This window comes from Hylobates moloch, unplaced genomic scaffold (genome assembly GCF_009828535.3).
Source record: "Hylobates moloch isolate HMO894 unplaced genomic scaffold, HMol_V3 SCAFFOLD_13, whole genome shotgun sequence".
NCBI classification, from domain to species: Eukaryota; Metazoa; Chordata; class Mammalia; order Primates; family Hylobatidae; genus Hylobates; species Hylobates moloch.
The window spans coordinates 50,296,232-50,306,892 of NW_026652288.1; the positions used below are offsets into that span (position 1 = coordinate 50,296,232).

A 10,661-nucleotide genomic window follows, 5' to 3' on the forward strand; every position below is an offset into this window, starting at 1 on the left:
AGTTTGTTTTCAGGTGAATCTAGCCTTAAAAGGGGTGGGAGGATTTAGAAGGATGAGGAGAAGAGAGGCCCTATAGAAGACTGGGTAGAGGAAAGCAGGGGCTGGGTCACACGTGGGGAAGGAGCTAGGGACTGGAAGAAATTGAAGTTAGAGAGTCTAGGATACTAGCATACCCCACAAGTACCTCAAGTCTGCTAGTTTAAAACTGAATTCATTACTTACCCCTTTCCCTAAGCCTGCTCCTCCTCCCACATTTCCTATCTTATTAAGAGCACCACCATCCCTCTGGAAAACAGAAAGTTATCCTAGTTCCTCCTTCTTCCTAACTCTTCATCCAATGAATCACTAAATAAGTCCTATTTGACTTTCTAACAACCTATGGATCCTTATCATTCCTCCATTCCCACAACCACTGCCCTAACCAGGACTGGCTCCATAATTTGTGGGACCCAGTACAAAATGAAAAAGCAGAGCCCCTTATTCAAAAAGTATAGTATTAAGAATTTAAAAGGCTGGGCGCGGTGGCTCACGCTTGTAATCCCAGCACTTTGGGAGGCCGAGGCGGGCGGATCACAAGGTCAGGAGATCGAGACCACGGTGAAACCCCATCTCTACTAAAAATATAAAAACTTAGCCAGGCGTGGTGGCGGGCGCCTGTAATCCCAGCTACTCAGAGAGGCTGAGGCAGGAGAATGGCGTGAACCCGGGAGGCAGAGCTTGCAGTGAGCTGAGATCGCGCCACTGCACTCCAGCACTCCAGCCTGGGTGACAGAGCGAGACTCCATCTCAAAAAAAAAAAAAAAAAGAATTTAAAAACAGTGATTGACGAGCATTGAACCAAGCACCAGGCCCTTCAAACTGCAAGGCCCTATGCAGTTGTACAGGTGGTCTGGCCCTAACTTAGGCCCATTCTATCTCTCGTCTGAACTAGTGCCTCTTTACCCAGGCTCACTCCCAGGCTGCATGCCTTCATTCCTTACTCACAGCAATCTAAGTGCAAATCTCACCAACTCCTTCAGCATGAAACCAGCTCCTTAGCATGATACACAAGGTCCCCATTGACCCTGCCTGCTCAACTCTCCAAGCTCTTCTCTGTTGTTCTCTACCTCATGCCCTTTGTTGGCTTCTACCTGAACCTCTGCACCTCTACACATGCTGTTCTCTTTGTCTAGAATGTCCCTCTACTTATCTCCCAAAAACTCTCCTGTTCATCATTCAAAATGCAGCTCAGTTACCTCTCTGTGAACCCTTTCCTCACCTCCTCCTTAATAGTATGCTCCTTTTCTCTAAGCCTCTGATGTATAGTTCTGGGTTGTTTTGTTTTGTTTTTTGAGAAAGAGTTTTTGCTCTGTTGCCCAGGCTGGGGTGCAGTGGTGCAATCTTGGCTTACTGCAACCTCCGCCTCCTGGGTTCAAGCGATTCTCCTGTCTCAGCCTCCCAAGTAGCTGGGATTACAGGCGCGCACCACCACGCCTGGCTAATTTTTGTATTTTTAGTAGAGATGGGGTTTCATCATATTGGCCAGGCTGGTCTCAAACTCTTGACCTCAAGTGATCTGCCCGCCTTAGTCTCCCAAAGTGCTGGGATTACAGGTGTGAGCCAGTGCACCCAGCCATGTATTTTTTGTTTGTTTTTTTGTTTGTTTTTTGTTTGTTTGTTTTTTGTTTGTTGTTTGTTTTTTGTTTGTTTTTGAGATGGAGTTTTGCACTGTCACCTGGGCTGAAGTGCAGTGGCACGATCTTGGCTCACTGCAACCTCCACCTCCTAGGTTCAAGCGATTCTCCTGCCTCAGCCTCCCAAGTAGCTGGCATTACAGGTGCCTGCCACCATGCCCAGCTAATTTTTTGTATTTTTAGTAGAGATGGGGTTTCATCATATTGGCCAGGCTGGTCTTGAACTCTTGACCTCAAGTGATCTGCCCGCCTTGGCCTGCCAAAGTGCTGGGATTACAGGTGTTAGCCACTGCACCCAGCCATGTATTGTTTGTTTGTTTGTTTTTCAGACGGAGTCTCACACTGTCGCCCGGGCTGAAGTGCAGTGGCACGATCTCGGCCCACTGCAACCTCCACCTCCTAGGTTCAAGCAATTCTCCTGCCTCAGCCTCCCAAGTAACTAGGATTACAGGCGCCTGCCACCATGCCCAGCTAATTTTTTGTATTTTTAGTAGAGACGGGGTTTCACTATGTTGGCCAGGCTCGTCTCGAACGCCTGACCTCATGATCCACCTGCCTGGGCCTCCCAAAGTGCTGGGATTACAGGCGTGAGCCACTGCGCCCAGCCTGTTAGTTTGTTTTTCTAATTTCTCAGAGACAACGTCCTGCTGTGTCACCCAGGCTGGAGTATAGTGGCACAATCTTAGCTCACTGCAGTCTTGACCTCCCAGACTCAAATGATCCTCTCACCTCAGCCTCCCCAGTAGCTGGGACTACAGATGCACATCACTACATCTGGCTATTTTTTTAAAATTTATTTATCGTAAAGACAGGGTCTCACTATGTTGCCCAGGCTGGTCTTAAACTCCTGACCTGAAGCCATCCTCCCAGCTTAGCCTCCCAAAGTATTGAGATTACAGGCATGCGCCTCCAAGCCAGGCCTATATAGTATTTTAAAGCAAGCCTCAGCAAACTTTTTCTCAAAGGGCCTGATTATAAATATTTTAAACTATGTTGATCAAGAGATACAACTGAGGATATTACATAGGTACTTATATAACAATTTAAAATATAACCATTTTTATTTTACTTATTTATTTATTATTTTATTTTTTTGAGATGGAGTCTTGCTCTGTCATCCAGGCTGGAGTGCAGTGGTGCAATCTGATCTCGGCTAACTGCAAGCAACCTCCACCTCCTGGGTTCAAGCAATTCTCTTGCCTCAGCCTCCCTAGTAGCTGGGATTACAGGCACACCCACCACGCCTGGCTAATTTTTGTATTTTTAGTAGAGACGGGGTTTTACCATGTTGGCCAGGCTGGTCTCAAACTCCTGACCTCAAGTGATCTGCCCTCCTTGGCCTCCCAAAATGTTGGGATAATGGGCGTGAGCCACTGCACCTGGCCTAAAATATAACCATTTTTAAATGGAAAAAAAAAACATTCTTGGGTCACAGGCTATACAAAAACAGATAGCAGACTAGTTTTGGCCCATAGGGCGAAGTTTACTCACCCTTGCTCTGGAGAATTGATTAAGCATTTGCATATTTATGTATCTGTCTCCCCTAGTAGACTATGCACAAGGCCATGTATCAGACGTTCTTGTATCCCCAGTGTCTAGATCAGAGTCTGGTGTATAGTAGGCACTCAATACAAAGTTGTTGGGTGAAGGGATAAATGAATGATTGAACAGGACCCTGATCCCTTGAGGAGAATGAAACCAGAGTCCTGGATGCCTCATTTCCCACTTTTCTTCATCTGACTCGGTTTCTCAGATGTGCTAGGGTGTCACATGGGTCCCTCTGACTTGAACCATGTCTAAGCCGTGGAGAGAAGAAAGGTAGTGCTCCTCCGAAAAAAACCCAAGGCTTTTGGGGGTACCTAAAGTTGCTCCTGGAACTTGGTCTTATCTTTTGGCCCTTTGAGGAGTGGCCCAAATGTTCTGATGCTCTGACTCCGTGCCCTAGCAATTCTCGGCAATGATCTTACAGATGAGTTCTGCCATGCAGAGAGGGGAAGAAAAGAGAGTTTGGGTTTCAGGAAGGAGAAAGGAAGAGTGAAAACACTCTGAAGTAAGTAGCAGGGGAATTTCAACAGAGAAGCCTAGATTTCACAGCCAAAGCAAAATGAGTAGGACCGGAGGTGGTGAAGGAAGTGGCTGGGATTGGGTAATGGGGGAGTTTCTTATTCTTTCAGTGGACTATAATAGGATACATAAGAGCAGGATGTCTCCTGCTTGAAGCCTGACTGTCCACCAGAAAGGACTGCTCTTTGGGTGAGTTGAACTTCTTCCATCAGAGAAAGAATTGAAGGCTGAGAAACTCAGGTAAGTACTTTTGTCGTGGGTATACTTTTGCTTTCTTGGTCTTCTCATCTCCCAGGTGGTAACAAACAGAAATGACTAAAGCCTATATATGTGTGTAGTGGAAAGGAGCAGAGGGAACTGAATACAGAGAGGATCCTGAATACAGGATGCTGAATAGAGAGAGGGGACTCCTGGGGGTCTTTGGGGATGGGGAAGGAATTAGAAAAGTTGGAGGGCACTGGGTTTACTGAGAGCAGCGGGATGGATATAGAAGAAGACTGAGGTTTGGAGCAGAATAAGACTAAGATATTTAGGCAAGAGATATTTAGATAAAAACTTTGGGAAATATTTGAGAATGGGAAAGGACTAAGAGAACCTAAGGAGAGAGTTATGGATCTTGAGATGAAGAGGCCTGGGAATGGTTCTGGAGGATAGTGAATTAAGGGGACGTCCAGGAGCAGTTCAGATGTCCAGGGTCCCAGAACTGTTCAAGAGATCTAAGTTGAATGCTAGGTTCTGATTCCCTCTTCCTCTTCCCCTCTCTGCCTCTTTAGCCTCTATCATGTGGAACACCTCTGACGCCAACTTCTCCTGCTATCATGAGTCTGTGCTGGGCTATCGTTATGTTGCAGTTAGCTGGGGGGTGGTGGTGGCTGTGACAGGCACCGTGGGCAATGTGCTCACCCTGCTGGCCTTGGCCATCCAGCCCAAGCTCCGTACCCGATTCAACTTGCTCATAGCCAACCTCACACTGGCTGATCTCCTCTACTGCACGCTCCTGCAGCCCTTCTCTGTGGACACCTACCTCCACCTGCACTGGCGCACTGGTGCCACCTTCTGCAGGGTATTTGGGCTCCTCCTTTTTGCCTCCAATTCTGTCTCCATCCTGACCCTCTGCCTCATCGCACTGGGACGCTACCTCCTCATTGCCCACCCTAAGCTTTTTCCCCAAGTTTTCAGTGCCAAGGGGATAGTGCTGGCACTGGTGAGCACCTGGGTTGTGGGCGTAGCCAGCTTTGCTCCCCTCTGGCCTATTTATATCCTGGTACCTGTAGTCTGCACCTGCAGCTTTGACCGCATCCGAGGCCGGCCTTACACCACCATCCTCATGGGCATCTACTTTGTGCTTGGGCTCAGCAGTGTTGGCATCTTCTATTGCCTCATCCATCGCCAGGTCAAACGAGCAGCACAGGCACTGGACCAATACAAGTTGCGACAGGCAAGCATCCACTCCAACCAAGTGGCCGGGACTGATGAGGCCATGCCTGGTCGTTTCCAGGAGCTGGACAGCAAGTTAGCATCAGGAGGACCCAGTGAGGGGATTTCATCTGAGCCAGTCAGTGCTGCCACCACCCAGACCCTGGAAGGGGACTCATCAGAAGTGGGAGACCAGATCAACAGCAAAAGAGCTAAGCAGATGGCAGAGAAAAGCCCTCCAGAAGCATCTGCCAAAGCCCAGCCAATTAAAGGAGCCAGAAGAGCTCCGGATTCTTCATCGGAATTTGGGAAGGTGACTCGAATGTGTTTTGCTGTGTTCCTCTGCTTTGCCCTGAGCTACATCCCCTTCTTGCTGCTCAACATTCTGGATGCCAGAGTCCAGGCTCCCCGGGTGGTCCACATGCTTGCTGCCAACCTCACCTGGCTCAATGGTTGCATCAACCCTGTGCTCTATGCAGCCATGAACCGCCAATTCCGCCAAGCATATGGCTCCGTTTTAAAAAGAGGGCCCCGGAGTTTCCGTAGGCTCCATTAGAACTGTGACCCTAGTCACCAGAATTTAGGACTGTCTCCTCCAGGACCAAAGTGGCCAGGTGATAGGAGAATAGGTGAAATAACACGTGTGGGCATTTTCACAACAACCTTTCCCCAGCCTCCCAAATCAAGTCTCTCCATCACTTGATCAATGTTTCAGCCCTAGACTGCCCAAGGAGTATTATTAATTATTAATAAATGAATTCTGTGCTTTTAATGCTCAGGTGCGGTCTCTGGGGAAGAAGGAAACAGGTCACGGTTAGGCTCAGGGGCCAGGCTAGGAGGAGACCATACTATTCCATCCCTCCTGCATGACCAAATCCTGTCACCACGTGCATGCTCACACATATCCCTAAAGCACCTGTGGCCACCAGGAGCTGGAACCTAATACCTAAGGATTCAGGGGTACCTAGGTCAAAGCAGGAGCAGGAAGCAGCTGGCCTGGGACATAGTCTTTAGAAGAGGGGTTTCTAGGTAATAAAACATGTGAGGTGATTTAAGAGGATTAGCCCGCCTTTTTGTTTAACTTCCCGGAAATGGCCTCTGCCCCTAACCACTGCTGCCAGGACCTGCCATCCTTATAAACAAGTTTATTCAGCTTAAAAAAATTTTATAATCCAGCTTTGATATCTACTCCAGTGGATCCAGCCCCCCAGCCCTTGCTCTGTGCGAAGGGAACGGTCATGGAGGAGGACTCCTTGGTTTGCAGAAATGGAACTGAGCTTAGCTGAGGCAAAGGCAGAAAAAGGTTCCAGCTGCCCTGGCAGGGTCTTGCCCATGGGGCTAATTCACCTGAGTCCCAGGCCCTCAGTTGCCTTGCATTTGTCATCCGGACTTACGAAAGCAAGAGAACAGGCCTGGTGGGGTGGCTCACACCTGTAATCCTAGCACTTTGGGAGGTTGAGGCGGGCAGATCACCTAAGGTCAGGAGTTCAAGACCAGCCTGGCCAACATGGTGAAACCCCGTCTCTACTAAAATACAAAAATTATGGGCTGGGCACGGTGGCTCACGCCTGTAATCCCAGCACTTTGGGAGGCAGAGGTGGGTGGATCACCTAAGGTCAGGAGTTCGAGACCAGCCTGATCAGCACGGAGAAACCCCATCTCTACTAAAAATACAAAAATTAGCCCGGCATGGTGGCGCATGCCTGTAATCCCAGCTACTCAGAAGGCTGAGGCAGGAGAATTGCTTGAACCCAGGAGGTGGAGGGTGCAGTGAGCCGAGATCACACCATTGCACTCCAGCCTGGGCAACAAGAGTGAAACTCTGCCTCAAAATAATAATAATAAATAAATAAAATAAAATACAAAAATTTACCGGGCATGATAACGGGTGCCTGTAATCCCAGCTACTTGGGAGGCTGAGACGGGAGAATCACTTGAACCCAGGAGACGGTGGTTGCAGTGAGCCGAGATCACGCCACTGCACTCCGGCCTGGGTGGCTGAGCGAGACTCTGTCTCAAACAAAAAAAAAAAAAGAAAAAAAAAAAAAGAAAGAAAGCAGGAAAACAAAGACTCTAGTTAAAAGGGCTCAGGGGCCAGGCTAGGAAACCATACCATTCCTTCCCTCCAGAACGACCAAATCCTGTCACAATGTGCATACACACATCCTTAAAGCACCTGTGGCCACCAGGTGACGCTGGTTCTCTGCGTTTCCTTTCTGGCTTCCCAGTTGAGGACAGAAGGCAGGGCTGGGAATCCAGAGACCCCTGACCAGGGAGTAGAGACCCAGGGATCTTCACCCTCCCTTTCCCCCAAAGATTAGGAAGAAAAGTGAAGAATGAGACATTTATTATTCATGAGATATTACTGTCTACCTGGGGTGGGGCTGGGGGGAGTAGCAGTGTGGGCACTGGGGTGGCACTGGGGATGGAATGTGAGTCATGCTGACGTTAATGCTCTGGCTGCATGTTGTCCCCTCCCTACCCCAAGTCCATGGTTTGAGAGAACAAAGTAAAATCTGAAGATATTAAGGGCAGAAAGAACCACAGTTGGGGTGGACAGATTGATACCCTCACATGAAACACACTCCTAGGGTCCAGGAATCCTGACTCCTAATATGGAACATGCACTTTCCGGTGTCCTCCTTCCACGAAAGTCACAGGAGCCTAAACCAAATCAAGCTGGGACTACTAAGGCAGGGGTCCAGACAGGTGAACTGTTGGACCAATGAAGAACAACAGTTTATGGGTGTAGAGACAAAGGTTTCAGTCAAGGTTCTCTGATAGTTAGCTCTGGGAACTTGAGCACATCTCGGGACCACTCTGGGGCTCAGATTTTATCATCTGTACAAAGCGGGGTGCGGGGTACACTCTTAACATGTGCCCCATGCAGTTCCCTGTACATATATTATTTCATGTAATCCTCACAAAATTACCATGAAGTATCTATTATAATTTCTTTCTTACAAATGTGAAAACTGAAGCACAAATAGGTTAAGTAATTTGTCCAAGGCCGAATGACTATATACGTTGTAAGACCGTGATTTGAGGGCAGAGTCTCAAATCCGCCTTTCTAAAACTAGGATCGAGTGCCCAGATGATCCCTAAGAGTCCTTCCTATTCAGACCTTCTAAGATTCTGAAAGTTGACAACTCTCCGAAGGGTTGTAAAAGGATTGACTTTACATGTTCTTAGAAGGCAAATCACAACAGTGTCAAGTAGAAAGGTGAAGCAATAGGGATTGAGGTTAGACCTCAGAAAGGACTTCCCAATTATCAGTCGCTGGGAAAAAAAAAAAAAGGAGACACAGAAAGAAATCCTGGGGTCTAAGAACCATAGAGGGCAGATCTTAGCAAGAAAGCAGCCACCCGCCACGGCCCACACAGCCACCCCCGCCCCTAATTTCAATAAGGGCTGAATGAGGGGAAAGAAACTGAAGAAAAGCCAGGCTTTCTTGAGGCGTTCTCTCTCTTGCGGTTGTGCTTGGCGCGTGAGCCCATGCACTGGGTCCCTCGTGGTGCGTTGCTCATGCGTGTCTCGGGAAGTGTGTGTGTTTGGAGGCCCTGTATGCTCACGAGTGTGAGTCACCGTCTGTCTCTCTTTGTCTCTTTATCTCTTATCAGTCTCCCGCCCGAGTCCGAGCTCTATCGCTGACTTTCTGACGCTATCTCTCACTGCCTCTCTTTGTCTCTTTCCATCTGTCCGTCTCTCCTGTAGGCTGTCTTCATCTCCTGTACCTCTGTTATCGCCCTTTTTTTCTCCTAAGCTCGTCTCTCCATTCCCCGCTCGCGCGCTCCCCCCGCCCCCTCCCCAGTCGCCCGCCCTGGCTGTTCTTGCTCGTTCGCACGCTCTCTCTCTTTCGCTGTCTCTTACAGGCAGATTTATGGTCAGCCCAGGGCCTTTCATTGGCCAAGCGCTGACAGAACTTGATTTAACGCCGCCTCTCATTGGCTGAGCTTGACAGGCCGATTTACGAGTCACCCTACCATTGGCCAAACCGCCTTGGCCCTGATTTATGGCTCAGCAGCCGCGGGGAGGGGGGTGCAGCGGCTGGGGAGTGAGGATGCCCCTCCCCTCCCCTCCCCTCCCCTCCCCGCCGCGTCCGTCTTCCTCTCCCCTGCTTTTTCTCCTCTTTCCCTCCCCTCAAGGAATGGCGCTCCCTCTACCTGTTCCTCAGGCCCCCTCCTCCCTTCTCTTTCGTCCACTGGGAGGGGAAACTGGGGTGTGGTGGTGATGGGAACTGAAGGGATGATGGGGTCTGAGGGTACCACATGGGCGGAGAAGTCGAGTTTGAGGGGTGCGGGTGGGGGCCGACAGGGAGAGCAGAGGAGACTGAACAGGGAGAGAGGATTCCGAGCTGAGGACCGAAGGGGAAACTGAGGGGGCAAAAGGATGACAGAAAGGAAGGCTGAGGAGAGAAGGAAGGCAGGAGAAGAGAGAGAGGGTTAAGGAGATAAATGAGGGGTTGGGTAATTTGTCCAAGATCCGAGAAGAAAGAAGGAGAGATGAAGAGAAAGGACGCATTTGAGGGGCCACACGGGCTGAAGCAGCGAGATCCGGGCACCGAGAGAGGGACTTTTCAAACCTCACTATCCAGGCTGAATAAGAGACGGAAATTTCCTTTTCACACAATGGCTCTGAAAAGGAAAAGCATTAGAGAAGCAAAGACAGAGAAAGGCGCAATAGGGAGGTGAGAGAGAGAGAGAAGCAGGAAAGGACAACTGGAAAGTAATAGCAAAGAAAAGAGGGAGGGAGAGCGACAGAGAACTAATGGGGAAGACCAGGAGGAAGGTGGGTTTTTGGTTTTTTGTTTGTTTTTAGGGGAGGGAGGAAAGGTGCAGTGAGAGAAGACTACTCCCCAAAGGAAATATTGACAGAAAGACTCCTCCTCCTCCCCTATGAAGACCCATTGGCGTCTGCAAGGGGACAGACAGTCAGGCGCCTCCCCCAGGAGATACTCTGCTTCCTCAAGGCTGCAGTAAGCTCCCCATCCCATGTACCTCACTCCTCCCCTTGCCCACCTCCCCAGTTAAATTTATGAGTCCAGGGTGGCCTTCAGGAATTAGGAATATTAATGCTTCTTTGAGAGTGAGGTTTGGAAGGTGATAAATAAGGGTCCACTGCGGGGTGCAGCTGGGGGCTCCTATTTTTAACATGGCCATTTTCCCAAGGCCCCCACCCACACATTCCCTCTCCTCCTGAGCCAGAGAAGGAAGCACAGAGGGAGGTGAGGAATGGGTTTCAGGTATCAGGAAGAGGGGTTGACTATCCTGTAGAGCCCCTCAGAGGACTGCAGAGCTTTGCAGCAGAAAGGATTGAAGGCAGATAGGGGAGGAACTTTCCAAGCATCCTGGCATTCTTATAGCCCCTAGTGTGCAGTTACAACATTTTTGCAGAAGGTGGGAAGAAGCCCATTTCCCCCCTGTCCCCTTAAGCTCAGTTGCTGAGGAATAGGGGAGATAAGCCAGATAATTCAGAGGCAGATTTCTCTGGCCTGTCACCATCCTCACA

The 10,661-nt window shown here is 49.4% G+C and overlaps 1 protein-coding gene across 1 annotated transcript; it reads left to right on the forward strand.

Moving 5' to 3' along the window:
• The first annotated feature begins 3,883 nt into the window (after nt 1-3,883).
• On the forward strand, nt 3,884-5,925 carry GPR84 (G protein-coupled receptor 84). Its single transcript, XM_032173498.1, has 2 exons — nt 3,884-3,977; nt 4,511-5,925. Exon 2 carries the CDS (start codon nt 4,519-4,521, stop codon nt 5,707-5,709), a length of 1,191 nt encoding a protein of 396 aa, XP_032029389.1. The 5' UTR covers nt 3,884-3,977; nt 4,511-4,518; the 3' UTR covers nt 5,710-5,925.
• Nucleotides 5,926-10,661: the final 4,736 nt, after the last annotated feature.

What these genes read in the sequence shown, in the direction of transcription:
- GPR84 (XM_032173498.1), top strand. Translation starts at nt 4,519, where the DNA reads ATGTGGAACACCTCTGACGCCAACTTCTCCTGCTATCATGAGTCTGTG.